A 17,676-nucleotide genomic window follows, 5' to 3' on the forward strand; every position below is an offset into this window, starting at 1 on the left:
TGAAGGGGTCTGAATACTTTCTGAATGCACTTGCACTGTAGGCAGACAAAATGTTTCTGTGCACTTCTGAATTCATTCTGCTGCCATCATTAGTTACATCATCAATAACGATGAGTGAGCCTGTTCCAGAGGTGGCCATGCAAGCCCAAGCCATGACACTACATCCACCATGCTTCACATATGAGGTAGTATGCTTCGGATAATATGCAGTTCCTTCCTTTCTCCACACCTTTGCCTTTCCATTGCGTTGGCGGTTTATCTTGGTCTCATCTGTCCATAAACCTTTGTTCCACAACTCACTGTCCTACCTATAAACGTCTTGGCAAATTCTAATCTGGCCTTTCGATTTTTGATGCTCATTATAGGTTTTCAGCTTGCGGTGTAGCCTTTGTAATTCTACTGTTTAAGTCTTCTGCGAATAGTAGATTGTGATACTTTCACCTATGCACGCTGAAGGTTATTGTTTATGTCACTGATGGTTGTTTCAGGGTTTTTTTCACAGCTCTGATTATGTTTCTGTCATCAACTGCAGTTGTTACATGGCCATTGTCTATTGCTAAGTACACGAGTGGTTTCTTTCTTGATCAGGATATTACAAACTGTTGTATTTCCTATGCCCAGTTTTTGTGCTATGGTTCTAATTTAATTATTCTGTTCTTTCAGTTTCCAATCTACTTGCTTTTCTTTTATAGACAGTTCTCTGGTCTTCATGTTGGTTTATGCCAACAGACTCCAAAGGCAAAAGCAAAGGCTAAAACCAAGACAAGACATTCACAGCTCTTTTATATGTAAACAATCAATCCAATAAAAAACACCTTAGCAACAAGAAACACCTGTCAGTCATTTGTTCCAATACTTGTGCTTACCTAAAATGGGGGACTGAACATAAAAAGTGCTATTGTTCTGCAATGGAAAAACATATTTGCATAGAAATACCAAGAAATAAAAAATCACCTTCTGTACTTTTGCCTCGTATTTGTATTTTTACCTTAAAATCAAAATTTATTGAGTACTAGCTGAATGAACCCGGCGTTGCCCGGGTTCTTTTTGAATGAATTTAATCTGTGCATAGGTCTGACGCGAGCCCAGTATCAGTTAGTGCTCAACGATTCCTTGTTCTTTCTTCTGCCGGGCCCCGCGAGAGAGAATTTTGAAAGCATGTGTTGCAATCAGTCAGATATTCCTATTAAGTGCATAAGTTGTACTTCAAGAGAATTTTAAAGAAGAAGAAGATTTATTGCGAAATAGGCCCAGCCCGGCCGAGGCGGCCTCGACCGGCATCGCCACCTAGCCTATAACCTCCCTGGGGCCCGTCCCGACATTTTTTGTTTCGTAGGTTTTCTCCCATCTTTCACTGTTCAGAAGATTAGCGCGTGCAGACAAACAAACAAAAACTTTCTTTTATATATATATAGAAAGAATATATAGCAATAATAACACATTTGACTTGATCCAATGCTTATGGAGAGCACTGAAAATGGTGATATATATTATGTTTAAATAAGGGCAAAATAAAAGAGCTGTAGAAGAACCAGGAAAAGTTATACAAGGTAAGCCCTTTGCTCTTTCAAACTCTACCTGAGTTCCTGAACAGCTGCAGACATTCACAAGTAGCACTTGCCTTTATCTTCTATCTATCTATACAGGCAGACCCCGACATTTGCGGTCCCAACATTCGCGGGTTTAGTGTATTCGCGGTTGATAAATTGTGACCTGTTTCAACATTTGCAGCCTTGTGTCCCGTGTATTCGTGGTTTTTTGCTGGCGCAAAAACAAAAACATCTCCCACCAGCTGCTCACATGGCACTTCGAAAAGCATCTTTCATGAGTCATGCAAAAAAACCACTTCGAGCCATGCATAAACCATTTACCACCAGATATGCACATTACAGTTCGAAAAGCATCTTTCATGCCTCACACAGAAGCGCTGTACATGCTCAACTACTCAAAATGGACGTTTTTTTCGCGGGCGTATTCGCGGCTTTTCCTCGACATTCGTGGAATTTCCCTCGACATTCGTGGGATTTTCCCGACATTCGTGGATTTTTCTCGACATTCGCGGGAGTATCCACGAATCAGGAACCTCCGGGAACTTTTACCCCCTTTTCCCATTGAAACAATGCCCCACATTAGCGGATTCGCCATTCGCTGCATTTTCCAGGAACGTATCCCCCGCAAATTTTGGGTCCGACTGCATATATAAATGCAAGTTGTGTAGCGGTTGCCGCTGAGCATACACAATCGCCTTACACCTGCCGAAGACGCAACCAGGGAGCGATCACTGTACCGGGCTCGCTCAGGCCGCCCGGGCATGTCCAGACTCGCCTTTCCCGGGCATGCCCAGACTCGCCTTTCCCGGCTCGCTCAGGCCGCCCGGGCATGTCCAGACACGCCTTTCCCGGGCATGCCCAGACTCGCCTTTCCCGGGCAAACGCTCCGGCATGACGTGTTTGATTGTGCTTATATATATTGCTACCCGATAAACGGGCTTGACAGAGTGTGCTGGGTTCTGTACGAATAAACAAGCTTTGAACTCAACCAAATGGCCTCGTTCTCTCGCCATCCACGACTCCTAAAGTTGCATGATTGTGACTGAGCGTGGTAAACGTCGTAACCACACCACATATAATGCTGGATGATGCCTCATTTAACACCTATTGGATCCGGACAGTGCACGCACAGGTCTAAAAATATCGACATTCACAAAATTTCGAGTTATGTGCATTTTTGTTGCACTGGTGGTGTATAAGCTCAGAATCATTGGTTCGCACACCTACCGGAAGTAAACAATAATATAACTACTATATTTCAGTCAATTCCGTCTAATGTATAATTACCCTTTCGTCCATTTATTTCACCGAGAAACCTCTTATCAGTTAGTGACGATTATGTGGACTTAGGGCTGGATTGAGGACTACAATAAGAAAGGGGAAATGGAGTTAGGAAAGAAAGGCTGAGGCTTTGGGAGCATGAGGAAGGGGGACTATATAAGCCGAGCATAGCAGCTAGCCCATAAGTCTTGAACCGTCCCATAGGTCTGGAACATCATGAAATGAAAAAAATAATGAATCACTTATTTTGACCGATGGTTCCAGACTAACGGGACACCCTGTATACTCGTATAGGCGCTGTATATATCAGCTCGCTGCATGCTATTTATTTAAAGTGATGGTAATGTTGCAAAACAACAAATTGGTTTAAAATTATTAAATTACAATGACAAAAGCACTGCAAACTGTTCAATTTCACCTTTTTTAAGTAACAAAAAAGAAAAGAAAAAAGTGTCACTTATTTTTGGTCGGTTTCTAAACTGGAGCATGATTAATCATTTTGGACCTTGTCGATGTACCACACAATTTGATTTAAAATTATTGAATTTGGGCGTGATGTCATTTTGGTGTCGTTGTGGTCTGAACAACACTGAGTGTGGCTTCATGGATCGGATTCTGAATTAGCGAGGCCAATGTTTTACTCATTATTACCACAAATAAGATAAATCTGCTGAATGAATTGCTACTACGAACAGTTTTAAAGAAATGGAAGAGCCTACCCATTGCTTTGCTGATGGCTGCTAGAAAGGAGAGGGGCAGCAGAGGGGGAAGGAGAGGGAGGGGAAGGGAGGAGGAGGAGGGGGGGAAGAGGAAGAGCAGGGAGAAGAGAGGGGGGTGGAGGGGAAGCTGGACGGGGTAGGAGGGAAGGGAGGAGGAGGGGTACAAATATACTGCATATACATGTTTTTGGGAGGGGGGGTTTGACAGGCCCCTACATTTTTTCTAGGGGATGGGAGGGGTGGGGGAGAAGGGAAGAAGGAGAAAAATTTACAAATGCAACGAGTGCTTTAACCTCAGCATTGCCCAGGTAAAGAAGGAAATTGTCATACCCTCTGCAACCACCACCAGGGGGCGCTACAAGGTACACATTTACATAGAGAATTTACACCCCCCCACACGGCCCTCCACACTCTCGTGGGAGGCTACGGCCACATAGGCTATGTTAACTCCCACTCACCCCCCCCCCCCTCCCCTCACACAAAGTTGTATTTGTACCCCGAGTTTAGAGTTTGTAACTTAAAAGATGTGGCAGTGCATAAGGAACAAAGGCAGACAGAAAGCCACAGAGACACTGGCTTATATATACGTGTGTATATATATATATATCTATATCTATCTATATATATATATATATATCTATCTATAATTCCAGTAATCTCTGTGTGTATGTTTGTTTGTCTGTGACCGCTGTTTCTCGACAACCACGGGTCCGATATACTTGAAACTTGCCAGGTATATTGCTGGGGACCCGAGGATGTGCCTTTTCAAGGTTTCATATTAATCGGACAAGTAGTTACCGAGCTATGTCCAAAAAACGATTCAACCAATCAGAGAGCAGCGAGTTATCACGTGTGCCGAACGTGGCGAACAGACTCTGCCTCGGACGGCACATTTGAGAGCGTATTCATTTATTTCACGTTGGCAAACTATGTTGCCGCTATGTTGGCGTTAGACTATGTTTTAAAACTAATTAAAACTAATTTGCGATTCTTTCGCTTTCCTGCGCGTTTGTGCACGCTATGGCGATTTCTTTACCAAACTCCGCAAGCCGTTCGCTTTGGACCAAACCATTTCATGTAAATAGAGGGGGGGGATTGTCACCGTACTCGCAAGCCGTTCGCTTTGGCTTTGCGAATGGACCAAACCATTTCATGTAAATAGAGGGGGGGGGATATAATTTTAGATATATATATAGTACGGGCATGCCCTAGTATATAAGAATTTCATCATCACATTTGTGTTTGATTATAACACAACAATTTTATATTTGTTTTTTGTTTTTTTTGCAGTTGAGAAGCATCTTCCCATACAAACTAACCTGCTTGCCTCCATGGCAGGCTTCAGCAATCTCTTTAAAGTCATTTGGGCCACAGAGTGGACAGGCATAAGGTGTACGCCACAACAGGTGGAATGAACAGCCATCGCATGTGCCCTCAGGGCATTTCCTGCTTGTCAAAATACATTTTCAAGACAAAACATTTTGGGAACAGATATCAACTATTACCTTGCCACTATCTACATATTTTGTATGTAATAATGGTAAGATGGCATACATTCGTGTGTGTATATCTATATCTATATATATATATGTGTGCAGTGTCTGTGTTGTGTTGTCCTGTGTTGTGTTGTGTTGTGTTGTGTTGTCTTGTCACTGAACTACTTTCACAAACTTTTGTGAAATCGTACCAAACTTCTGGTATGCACATATCTCTCCCGTCCGTATGTCCTAAGGGTATTGTTTTTGAAAAAATTCCAATTTTTTTTTTTTTTGGGGGGGGATTTTTTCAGGGAATTTTTCTTTTTCAACTTCAATTGTTTATAAAATGTGATATCCCGTATATTACAAATACATTTGTGCAAAATAATTGTTTGAATTATGATTGGTTTAAACCACGACAAAACGGTAACTAGGGGTACAGTCATTTATCTATATATCGACACATCTGGGCAGTGTCTGTGTTGTCACTTAACGACTCCCTCAAACTTTTGTTTCCGGGGTTGTGAAGTGTTTTTAATAACGTTGTGGTGGTTTTGAATCACGTGATGGTGAGGTATTTTGAATTATGTGGTGGTGAGGTGTTTTTAAATGACGTGGTGGTGAGGTGTTTTTAAATCACATGGTGGTGAGGTGTTTTGATTTACGTGGTGGTGAGGTATTTATAATTACGTGGTGGTGAGGTGTTTTTAATTATGTGGTGGTGAGATGTTTTTAATTACGTGGTGGTGAGGTGTTTTTAATTATGTGGTGGTGAGGTGTTTTTAATTATGTGGTGGTGAGATGTTTATAATTACGTGGTGGTGAGATGTTTATAATTATGTGGTGGTGAGATGTTTATAATTACGTGGTGGTGAGGTGTTTTTAATTATGTGGTGGTGAGATGTTTATAATTATGTGGTGGTGAGGTGTTTTTAAATCACATGGTGGTGAGGTGTTTTTAAATCACATGGTGGTGAGGTGTTTTGATTTACGTGGTGGTGAGGTATTTATAATTACGTGGTGGTGAGATGTTTATAATTACGTGGTGGTGATGTGTTTTTAATTATGTGGTGGTGAGGTGTTTTTAAATGACGTGGTGGTGAGGTGTTTTTAATTTCGTGGTGGTGAGGTGTTTTTATTACATGTTTTATGGCTGTGAGGTGTTTTTATTACGTGTTTTATGGCTGTGAGGTGTTTTTAAATGACGTGGTGGTGAGGTGTTTTTAATTTCGTGGTGGTGAGGTGTTTTTATTACATGTTTTATGGCTGTGAGGTGTTTTTATTACGTGTTTTATGGCTGTGAGGTGTTTTTACTTTTGTGGCTGTGAGGTGTTTTTATTATGTGTTTTATGGCTGTGAGGCGTTTTTTATTTCGTGGTGGTGAGGTGTTTTTAATTTCGTGGTGGTGAGGTGTTTTTATTACGTGTTTTATGGCTGTGAGGTGTTTTTATTATGTGTTTTATGGCTGTGAGGTGTTTTTAATTTCGTGGCTGTGAGGTGTTTTTATTACGTGTTTTATGGCTGTGAGGTGTTTTTATTATGTGTTTTATGGCTGTAAGGTGTTTTTAATTTCGTGGTGGTGAGGTGTTTTTATTACGTGTTTTATGGCTGTGAGGTGTTTTTACTTTTGTGGCTGTGAGGTGTTTTTATTACGTGTTTTATGGCTGTGAGGCGTTTTTTATTTCGTGGTGGTGAGGTGTTTTTAATTTCGTGGTGGTGAGGTGTTTTTATTACGTGTTTTATGGCTGTGAGGTGTTTTTACTTTTGTGGCTGTGAGGTGTTTTTATTATGTGTTTTATGGCTGTGAGGTGTTTTTATTATGTGTTTTATGGCTGTGAGGTGTTTTTATTACGTGTTTTATGGCTGTGAGGTGTTTTTAATTTCGTGGTGGTGAGGTGTTTTTATTACGTGTTTTATGGCTGTGAGGTGTTTTTACTTTTGTGGCTGTGAGGTGTTTTTATTATGTGTTTTATGGCTGTGAGGTGTTTTTATTATGTGTTTTATGGCTGTGAGGTGTTTTTATTATGTGTTTTATGGCTGTGAGGTGTTTTTATTATGTGTTTTATGGCTGTGAGGTGTTTTTATTACGTGTTTTATGGCTGTGAGGTGTTTTAAATTTCGTGGTGAGGTGTTTTTATTACGTGTTTTATGGCTGTGAGGTGTTTTTAATTTCATGGTGGTGAGGTGTTTTTAATTTCGTGGTGGTGAGGTGTTTTTAATTTCGTGGTGGTGAGGTGTTTTTAATTTCGTGGTGGTGAGGTGTTTTTAATTTCGTGGCTGTGAGGTGTTTTTATTACGTGTTTTATGGCTGCGAGGTGTTTTTAATTTTGTGGCTGTGAGGTGTTTTTATTACGTGTTTTATGGCTGTGAGGTGTTTTAAATTTCGTGGTGGTGAGGTGTTTTTATTACGTGTTTTATGGCTGTGAGGTGTTTTTACTTTTGTGGCTGTGAGGTGTTTTTATTACGTGTTTTATGGCTGTGAGGCGTTTTTTATTTCGTGGTGGTGAGGTGTTTTTAATTTCGTGGTGGTGAGGTGTTTTTATTACGTGTTTTATGGCTGTGAGGTGTTTTTACTTTTGTGGCTGTGAGGTGTTTTTATTATGTGTTTTATGGCTGTGAGGTGTTTTTATTATGTGTTTTATGGCTGTGAGGTGTTTTTATTACGTGTTTTATGGCTGTGAGGTGTTTTTAATTTCGTGGTGGTGAGGTGTTTTTATTACGTGTTTTATGGCTGTGAGGTGTTTTAAATTTCGTGGTGAGGTGTTTTTATTACGTGTTTTATGGCTGTGAGGTGTTTTTAATTTCATGGTGGTGAGGTGTTTTTAATTTCGTGGTGGTGAGGTGTTTTTAATTTCGTGGTGGTGAGGTGTTTTTAATTTCGTGGTGGTGAGGTGTTTTTAATTTCGTGGCTGTGAGGTGTTTTTATTACGTGTTTTATGGCTGCGAGGTGTTTTTAATTTTGTGGCTGTGAGGTGTTTTTATTACGTGTTTTATGGCTGTGAGGTGTTTTAAATTTCGTGGTGGTGAGGTGTTTTTATTACGTGTTTTATGGCTGTGAGGTGTTTTTACTTTTGTGGCTGTGAGGTGTTTTTATTACGTGTTTTATGGCTGTGAGGCGTTTTTTATTTCGTGGTGGTGAGGTGTTTTTAATTTCGTGGTGGTGAGGTGTTTTTATTACGTGTTTTATGGCTGTGAGGTGTTTTTACTTTTGTGGCTGTGAGGTGTTTTTATTATGTGTTTTATGGCTGTGAGGTGTTTTTATTATGTGTTTTATGGCTGTGAGGTGTTTTTATTACGTGTTTTATGGCTGTGAGGTGTTTTTAATTTCGTGGTGGTGAGGTGTTTTTATTACGTGTTTTATGGCTGTGAGGTGTTTTTACTTTTGTGGCTGTGAGGTGTTTTTATTATGTGTTTTATGGCTGTGAGGTGTTTTTATTATGTGTTTTATGGCTGTGAGGTGTTTTTATTATGTGTTTTATGGCTGTGAGGTGTTTTTATTATGTGTTTTATGGCTGTGAGGTGTTTTTATTACGTGTTTTATGGCTGTGAGGTGTTTTAAATTTCGTGGTGAGGTGTTTTTATTACGTGTTTTATGGCTGTGAGGTGTTTTTAATTTCATGGTGGTGAGGTGTTTTTAATTTCGTGGTGGTGAGGTGTTTTTAATTTCGTGGTGGTGAGGTGTTTTTAATTTCGTGGTGGTGAGGTGTTTTTAATTTCGTGGCTGTGAGGTGTTTTTATTACGTGTTTTATGGCTGCGAGGTGTTTTTAATTTTGTGGCTGTGAGGTGTTTTTATTACGTGTTTTATGGCTGTGAGGTGTTTTAAATTTCGTGGCTGTGAGGTGTTTTTATTACGTGTTTTATGGCTGTGAGGTGTTTTTACTTTTGTGGCTGTGAGGTGTTTTTATTACGTGTTTGATGGCTGTGAGGTGTTTTTACTTTTGTGGCTGTGAGGTGTTTTTATTATGTGTTTTATGGCTGTGAGGTGTTTTTATTACGTGTTTTATGGCTGTGAGGTGTTTTTATTACGTGTTTTATGGCTGTGAGGTGTTTTTATTATGTGTTTTATGGCTGTGAGGTGTTTTTATTATGTGTTTTATGGCTGTGAGGTGTTTTTATTACGTGTTTTATGGCTGTGAGGTGTTTTTAATTTCGTGGCTGTAAGGCGTTTTTAATTTCGTGGTGGTGAGGTGTTTTTAATTTCGTGGCTGTGAGGTGTTTTTATTACGTGTTTTATGGCTGTGAGGTGTTTTAAATTTCGTGGTGAGGTGTTTTTATTACGTGTTTTATGGCTGTGAGGTGTTTTTAATTTCATGGTGGTGAGGTGTTTTTAATTTCGTGGTGGTGAGGTGTTTTTAATTTCGTGGTGGTGAGGTGTTTTTAATTTCGTGGTGGTGAGGTGTTTTTAATTTCGTGGTGGTGAGGTGTTTTTAATTTCGTGGTGGTGAGGTGTTTTTAATTTCGTGGCTGTGAGGTGTTTTTATTACGTGTTTTATGGCTGCGAGGTGTTTTTAATTTTGTGGTGGTGAGGTGTTTTTATTACGTGTTTTATGGCTGTGAGGTGTTTTCAATTTCGTGGTGAGGTGTTTTTATTATGTGTTTTATGGCTGTGAGGTGTTTTTAATTTCATGGTGGTGAGGTGTTTTTAATTTCGTGGTGGTGAGGTGTTTTTAATTTCGTGGTGGTGAGGTGTTTTTAATTTTGTGGTGGTGAAGTGTTTTTATTACGTGTTTTATGGTTGTGAGGTGTTTTTAATTTCGTGGTGGTGAGGTGTTTTTAATTTCGTGGCGGTGAGGTGTTTTTAATTTCGTGGTGGTGAGGTGTTTTTAATTTCGTGGTGGTGAGGTGTTTTTAATTTCGTGGTGGTGAGGTGTTTTTAATTTTGTGGTGGTGAGGTGTTTTTAATTTCGTGGTGGTGAGGTGTTTTTAATTTCGTGGTGGTGAGGTGTTTTTAATTTCATGGTGGTGAGGTGTTTTTAATTTCGTGGTGGTGAGGTGTTTTTTATTTCGTGGTGGTGAGGTGTTTTTAATTTTGTGGTGGTGAAGTGTTTTTATTACGTGTTTTATGGCTGTGAGGCGTTTTTAATTTCGTGGTGGTGAGGTGTTTTTAATTTCGAGGTGGTGAGGTGTTTTTATTATGTGTTTTATGGCTGTGAGGTGTTTTTAATTTCGTGGGTGTGAGGTGTTTTTATTATGTGTTTTATGGCTGTGAGGTGTTTTTAATTTCGTGGCTGTGAGGTGTTTTTATTATGTGTTTTATGGCTGTGAGGTGTTTTTAATTTCGTGGTGGTGAGGTGTTTTTAATTTCGTGGTGGTGAGGTGTTTTTAATTTCGTGGTGGTGAGGTGTTTTTATTACGTGTTTTATGGCTGTGAGGTGTTTTTAATTTCGTGGCTGTGAGGTGTTTTTATTATGTGTTTTATGGCTGTGAGGTGTTTTTAATTTCGTGGTGGTGAGGTGTTTTTAATTTCGTGGTGGTGAGGTGTTTTTATTACGTGTTTTATGGCTGTGAGGTGTTTTTAATTTCGTGGTGGTGAGGTGTTTTTAATTTCGTGGTGGTGAGGTGTTTTTATTATGTGTTTTATGGCTGTGAGGTGTTTTTAATTTCGTGGTGGTGAGGTGTTTTTAATTTCGTGGTGGTGAGGTGTTTTTAATTTCGTGGTGGTGATGTGTTTTTAATTTCGTGGTGGTGAGGTGTTTTTATTATGTGTTTTATGGCTATGAGGTGTTTTTAATTTCGTGGCTGTGAGGTGTTTTTATTACGTGTTTTATGGCTGTGAGGTGTTTTTAATTTCGTGGCTGTGAGGTGTTTTTATTACGTGTTTTATGGCTGTGAGGCGTTTTTAATTTCGTGGTGGTGAGGTGTTTTTAATTTCGTGTTGGTGAGGTGTTTTTTAATTTCGTAGCTGTGAGGTGTTTTTATTACGTGTTTTATGGCTGTGAGGTGTTTTTAATTTCGTGGCTGTGAGGTGTTTTTATTATGTGTTTTATGGCTGTGAGGTGTTTTTAATTTCGTGGTGGTGAGGTGTTTTTAATTTCGTGGTGGTGAGGTGTTTTTATTATGTGTTTTATGGCTGTGAGGTGTTTTTAATTTCGTGGCTGTGAGGTGTTTTTATTACGTGTTTTATGGCTGTGAGTTGTTTTTAATTTCGTGGCTGTGAGGTATTTTTATTACGTGTTTTATGGCTGTGAGGCGTTTTTAATTTCGTGGTGGTGAGGTGTTTTGAATTACGTGGTGGTGAGGTGTTTTTAATTGCGTGGTGGTGAGGTGTTTTGAATTGCGTGGTGGTGAGGTGTTTTGAATTGCGTGGTGGTGTGGTGTTTTGAATTGCGTGGTGGTGAGGTGTTTTGAATTACGTGGTGGTGAGGTGTTTTGAATTGCGTGGTGGTGAGGTGTTTTGAATTGCGTGGTGGTGAGGTGTTTTGAATTGCGTGGTGGTGTGGTGTTTTGAATTGCGTGGTGGTGAGGTGTTTTGAATTACGTGGTGGTGAGGTGTTTTGAATTACGTGGTGGTGAGGTGTTTTGAATTACGTGGTGGTGAGGTGCTTTGAATTACGTGGTGGTGGTGTTTTGAATTACGTGGTGGTGAGGTGCTTTGAATTACGTGGTGGTGAGGTGTTTTGAATTACGTGGTGGTGTGGTGTTTTGAATTGCATGGTGGTGAGGTATTTTTATTCCGTGTTTTATAGCTGTGAGGTGTTTTTATTACGTGTTTGATGGCTGTGAGGTGTTTTGAATTTCGTGGCTGTGAGGTGTTTTTATTATGTGTTTTATGGCTGTGAGATGTTTTTATTACGTGGTTGATGGCTGTGAGGTGTATTAAATTTCGTGGTGGTGAGGTGTTTTTATTACGTGGTTGATGGCTGTGAGGTGTTTTTATTACGTGTTTGATGGCTGTGAGGTGTTTTGAATTTCGTGGCTGTGAGGTGTTTTTATTATGTGTTTTATGGCTGTGAGATGTTTTTATTATGTGGTTGATGGCTGTGAGGTGTATTCAATTTCGTGGTGGTGCGGTGTTTTTAATTTCGTGGCTGTGAGGTGTTTTTATTATGTGTTTTATGGCTGTGAGGTGTTTTTAATTTCGTGGTGGTGAGGTGTTTTTATTACGTGTTTGATGGCTGTGAGGTGTTTTTAATTTCATGGCTGTGAGGTGTTTTTATTATGTGTTTTATGGCTGTGAGGTGTTTTTAATTTCGTGGTGGTGAGGTGTTTTTAATTTCGTGGTGGTGAGGTGTTTTTATTACGTGTTTTATGGCTGTGAGGTGTTTTTAATTTCGTGGTGGTGAGGTGTTTTTAATTTCGTGGTGGTGAGGTGTTTTTAATTTCGTGGTGGTGAGGTGTTTTTAATTTCGTGGTGGTGAGGTATTTTTATTCCGTGTTTTATGGCTGTGAGGTGTTTTTATTACGTGGTTGATGGCTGTGAGGTGTTTTTATTACGTGTTTGATGGCTGTGAGGTGTTTTTAATTTCGTGGTGGTGAGGTGTTTTTATTACGTGTTTTATGGCTGTGAGGTGTTTTTATTACGTGGTTGATGGCTGTGAGGTGTATTCAATTTCGTGGTGGTGAGGTGTTTTTAATTTTGTGGTGGTGAGGTGTTTTTATAACGTGTTTTATGGCTGTGCGGTGTTTTAAATTACTTGGTGGTGAGGTGTTTTGAATTACTTGGTGATGAGGTGTTTTGAATTACGTGGTGGTGAGGTGTTTTGAATTACGTGGTGGTGAGGTGTTTTGAATTACGTGGTGGTGAGGTGTTTTGAATTACGTGGTGGTGCGGTGTTTTGAATTACGTGGTGGTGAGGTGTTTTGAATTACGTGGTGGTGAGGTGCTTTGAATTACGTGGTGGTGAGGTGTTTTGAATTACGTGGTGGTGAGGTGCTTTGAATTACGTGGTGGTGAGGTGTTTTGAATTACGTGGTGGTGTGGTGTTTTGAATTGCATGGTGGTGAGGTGTTTTGAATTACGTGGTGGTGAGGTGCTTTGAATTGCGTGGTGGTGAGGTGTTTTGAATTGCGTGGTGGTGAGGTGTTTTGAATTACGTGGTGGTGAGGTGTTTTGAATTACGTGGTGGTGAGGTGTTTTGAATTACGTGGTGGTGAGGTGTTTTGAATTGCGTGGTGGTGAGGTGTTTTGAATTGTGTGGTGGTGAGGTGTTTTGAATTACGTGGTGGTGAGGTGTTTTGAATTGCGTGGTGGTGAGGTGTTTTGAATTGCGTGGTGGTGAGGTGTTTTGAATTACGTGGTGGTGTGGTGTTTTGAATTGCATGGTGGTGTGGTGTTTTGAATTGCGTGCTGGTGAGGTGTTTTGAATTACGTGGTGGTGAGGTGTTTTGAATTGCGTGGTGGTGAGGTGTTTTGAATTGCGTGGTGGTGAGGTGTTTTGAATTACGTGGTGGTGAGGTGTTTTGAATTGCGTGGTGGTGAGGTGTTTTGAATTGCGTGGTGGTGAGGTGTTTTGAATTACGTGGTGGTGAGGTGTTTTGAATTGCGTGGTGGTGTGGTGTTTTGAATTGCGTGGTGGTGAGGTGTTTTGAATTACGTGGTGGTGAGGTGTTTTGAATTGCGTGGTGGTGAGGTGTTTTGAATTGCGTGGTGGTGAGGTGTTTTGAATTGCGTGGTGGTGAGGTGTTTTGAATTACGTGGTGGTGAGGTGTTTTGAATTGCGTGGTGGTGAGGTGTTTTGAATTGCGTGGTGGTGTGGTGTTTTGAATTGCGTGGTGGTGAGGTGTTTTGAATTACGTGGTGGTGAGGTGTTTTGAATTACGTGGTGGTGAGGTGCTTTGAATTACGTGGTGGTGAGGTGTTTTGAATTACGTGGTGGTGTGGTGTTTTGAATTGCATGGTGGTGAGGTGTTTTGAATTACGTGGTGGTGAGGTGCTTTGAATTGCGTGGTGGTGAGGTGTTTTTAATTGCGTGGTGGTGAGGTGTTTTGAATTACATGGTGGTGAGGTGTTTTGAATTACGTGGTGGTGAGGTGTTTTGAATTACGTGGTGGTGAGGTGTTTTGAATTGCGTGGTGGTGAGGTGTTTTGAATTGTGTGGTGGTGAGGTGTTTTGAATTACGTGGTGGTGAGGTGTTTTGAATTGCGTGGTGGTGAGGTGTTTTGAATTGCGTGGTGGTGAGGTGTTTTGAATTACGTGGTGGTGTGGTGTTTTGAATTGCGTGGTGGTGTGGTGTTTTGAATTGCGTGGTGGTGAGGTGTTTTGAATTACGTGGTGGTGAGGTGTTTTGAATTGCGTGGTGGTGAGGTGTTTTGAATTGCGTGGTGGTGAGGTGTTTTGAATTACGTGGTGGTGAGGTGTTTTGAATTGCGTGGTGGTGAGGTGTTTTGAATTGCGTGGTGGTGAGGTGTTTTGAATTACGTGGTGGTGAGGTGTTTTGAATTGCGTGGTGGTGTGGTGTTTTGAATTGCGTGGTGGTGAGGTGTTTTGAATTGCGTGGTGGTGAGGTGTTTTGAATTGCGTGGTGGTGAGGTGTTTTGAATTGCATGGTGGTGAGGTGTTTTGAATTACGTGGTGGTGAGGTGTTTTGAATTGCGTGGTGGTGAGGTGTTTTGAATTGCGTGGTGGTGTGGTGTTTTGAATTGCGTGGTGGTGAGGTGTTTTGAATTACGTGGTGGTGAGGTGTTTTGAATTGCGTGGTGGTGAGGTGTTTTGAATTGCGTGGTGGTGAGGTGTTTTGAATTGCGTGGTGGTGAGGTGTTTTGAATTACGTGGTGGTGAGGTGTTTTGAATTGCGTGGTGGTGAGGTGTTTTGAATTGCGTGGTGGTGAGGTGTAATCATCCCAAACTTCCAGTCTGCACCTACCCCCCCCCCCCCCCCCCCCCCCACCTATGTATGTGCTGAGGGGTTCTTTCTTGAAAAAACAAACATTCAACCGAAATCTTCAACCTAAATTGCCTATTAAAATGTAATTTCACAAACACAACAAATACATTTGTGCAAAGTAATTGTTTGTATTATGATTGGTGTCAATCATGACAACACAGCAACTCAGGTGCAGTCATTATCCTCAGCTAAAAGAAGCCCGTTCCTCAGTGACGACGCTTGGTGAGGCGAGCGCAGCTAGTATATATATATTCATACTCATTACCTCCGCCACAAAATGTTGTTATATTTTCACCCCTGTTTGTTTGTTTGTCTGTGAACAGGATATTTCAAAAAGTTATGAACGGATTTAGTAGAGGAAACGAAAGTGAAAAAGTGGCTTAGAAATTGATTTGAAAATCATTTTATGTTAGAGACAGGTATCCAGTGGGAAGAGTTAGGGCATGGGGTGGATGATCGGGGGAGGGTGGATGAAAATCATGTCATGTTAGAGACAGGCATCCAGTGGGAAGAGTTAGGGAATGGGGTGGTGCATCGGGGGAGGGTGGATGATCGGGGGAGGGTGGATGATCGGGGGAGGGTGGATGATCGGGGGAGGGTGGATGATCGGGGGAGGGTGGATGATCGGGGGAGGGTGGATGAAAATCATTTCATGTTAGAGACAGGCATCCAGTGGGACGAGTTAGGGCATGGGGTGGTGCATCGGGGGAGGGTGGAGATGTTTGTAACAATATCCCATTTATTTGCCCAGCCATTTTACTCTACATGGGGTTTTTATACATCATTTTGTTGCCGATGATATTGCCTACAAAATGCATCTCAGTATTTTAAATATATATATAATTAAGGGGTTACCATGGTTACAGTGGGGGTCAAAGGTCAACCTATGGCAAAAATATATAATTTTCTCACACTTTCTAATAGATAGGCAAATGCCATATAAAACTACATTTACTGGTTCTAATTGCTTTTATTTATCAATCCTCACATAGAAGAGGCAGTTTTTAGTGAGGGAACATTGATGTAATACGCCTCTGTGGGCAATTAGTGAAGGGTGAAAATTAACCTTTTCTTCAAAAATACATAGAAATTGTGAAAAAAACCTCTGTTTTGTATTTACCGGTACATGGAATTGTTACGTGTGATGTTATAGCATTCAGTATGCATTGGAAAATGTCTCCAAACCACCATGGTCAAGATTCCTAGTATTGTTTGAGACTCCATCAAAGAAGAAGTCCTCAAGGCTGGTGAAACAGGAGCATCCCTAGTTGAAACATTTGTCTCCACTCGCCTTATTGAGAAGTCTTAAGACTTTCATGCTACATTATCTCGGAACAAAACACCATCAATAAGCAGGATGTACAAAGTAAGCATTCAACCAAGTGGAGCTGGCAAACAGAAAGAGATCAAAGCTGACAGGAATCTAATCCAAAGACTGTTTGAGGCAGCACAGGGAGGGAGAGATGTAGACCTCAATAACATCCTGAGGCATGAGCTTTCATCAGTCCCACGTGCACTAGCAGACACCAATGGGAAACTCCATTCTCCCGACAAGTCCCAGCTTCAAGAAATGCTGACCAAGGACATAGAAGTGTCAAAAAACCTTCCCAAGAGTACAGCAAAACCTGCTTGATCATTGACGGCCCTGCACTGATACAAGCAATTGGCAAGCCTGAGAAATCAGAGACTTTTGGAGATCTGAGCAATGTATTCTGTACCAGTGTCTTAAACCGCTTTGGTCCCATGTACTCCAGGGTTGATGTTGTGTTCGATCGGTATCAGGAGGTCTCCATCAAGTCTGGCACAAGGGAAAAAAGAGCCGGCAAAACCCGCCCAATCAGACGTGTAATCAGTTCAAAGGACGTGAAGCTCCCCTCCAACTTCAACTCATTCCTCAGCCTCTCTGCCAACAAGACTGACTTGGCAGCATTTCTTTCCGGTTCTCTCATAGAGATGGCGGAGAGCCAACATATGAATTAGTTGTTGCCGGCGGGTTTGAGGATTTGATGAGGGTGGAGCGGTTACCGGTAGCATGACACAATTACCCTGCACCGGCCGATGACGCAACCGGCGAGCGGTCACGTGTCCGGACTCGCCCGGGCGTGTTGAGACTTGCCTTTACCGGGCGAACGTTTGCCTTGCATACCACGCCCCGTTGAGAGGCGTGGCTTATCTATTTGCATACCACGCCCCGCCTGAGAGGCGTGGCTTTTGTGTGTTGAGTTTCTGATATATATTGCCGCCCGTTCGATGGGCTGATTCAGTGCTTTGGAGTTCGTTTGAGTGAGCTGGGAATAAATAGCTCAGAGAAACTTAATTCCTGGCGTCGTCCATTTTGTCCGATTTTATTGTGCGAGCACAGCTCCCACAATTGGTGACCCCTTTCTACGAACACGGCGATGGAGTCAGCTGTAGCTTTGAAGCTCCCGGGCTTTTGGGAATCTCACGCGGCCGTTTGGTTTGCTCAAGCGGATTCTCAATTCGCCCTGCGGAACATTACGGAGGACACGACTCGCTACCACCACGTGGTCTCCGCGCTCAACGCCTCCTCCGCTTCCCGGGTTCTGAGCTTCCTACAGCACCCGCCGGATGCCGACAAATATGGCGCGCTCAAAGACCTACTCCTCGGTGCGTTTGGACTCACGGAGACCGAACGCGCACGACAACTACTCGACCTCCCGGAGCTGGGCGAGGCCCGTCCGTCCGAAAGCATGGACCACATGCTTGCTCTTCTCGGTGACCACAGCCCGGACTTCCTCTTCCGCGAGCTGTTCCTCCAGCGGCTACCCGGGCAGGTACGGTTAGCTTTGGCTAATTCACTC

General features: G+C 41.8%; 1 protein-coding gene across 2 annotated transcripts in view; it reads right to left on the reverse strand.

The window, feature by feature from the left end:
- LOC137437050 (endosome/lysosome-associated apoptosis and autophagy regulator family member 2-like) overlaps positions 1 to 17,676 on the reverse strand; it is a 107,410-nt gene that overhangs the window by 19,496 nt on the left and 70,238 nt on the right. For both annotated transcript variants that reach the window (XM_068131379.2, XM_078786941.1), the window contains one exon: positions 4,870 to 4,996. In XM_068131379.2, coding sequence (XP_067987480.2) covers positions 4,870 to 4,996 — 127 coding nt within the window. The remainder of the gene's footprint in view (positions 1 to 4,869; positions 4,997 to 17,676) is intronic.

The sequence above is a fragment of the Myxine glutinosa genome, chromosome 11, assembly GCF_964187855.1.
Source record: "Myxine glutinosa chromosome 11, kmMyxGlut1.1, whole genome shotgun sequence".
Classification (NCBI taxonomy): domain Eukaryota; kingdom Metazoa; phylum Chordata; class Myxini; order Myxiniformes; family Myxinidae; genus Myxine; species Myxine glutinosa.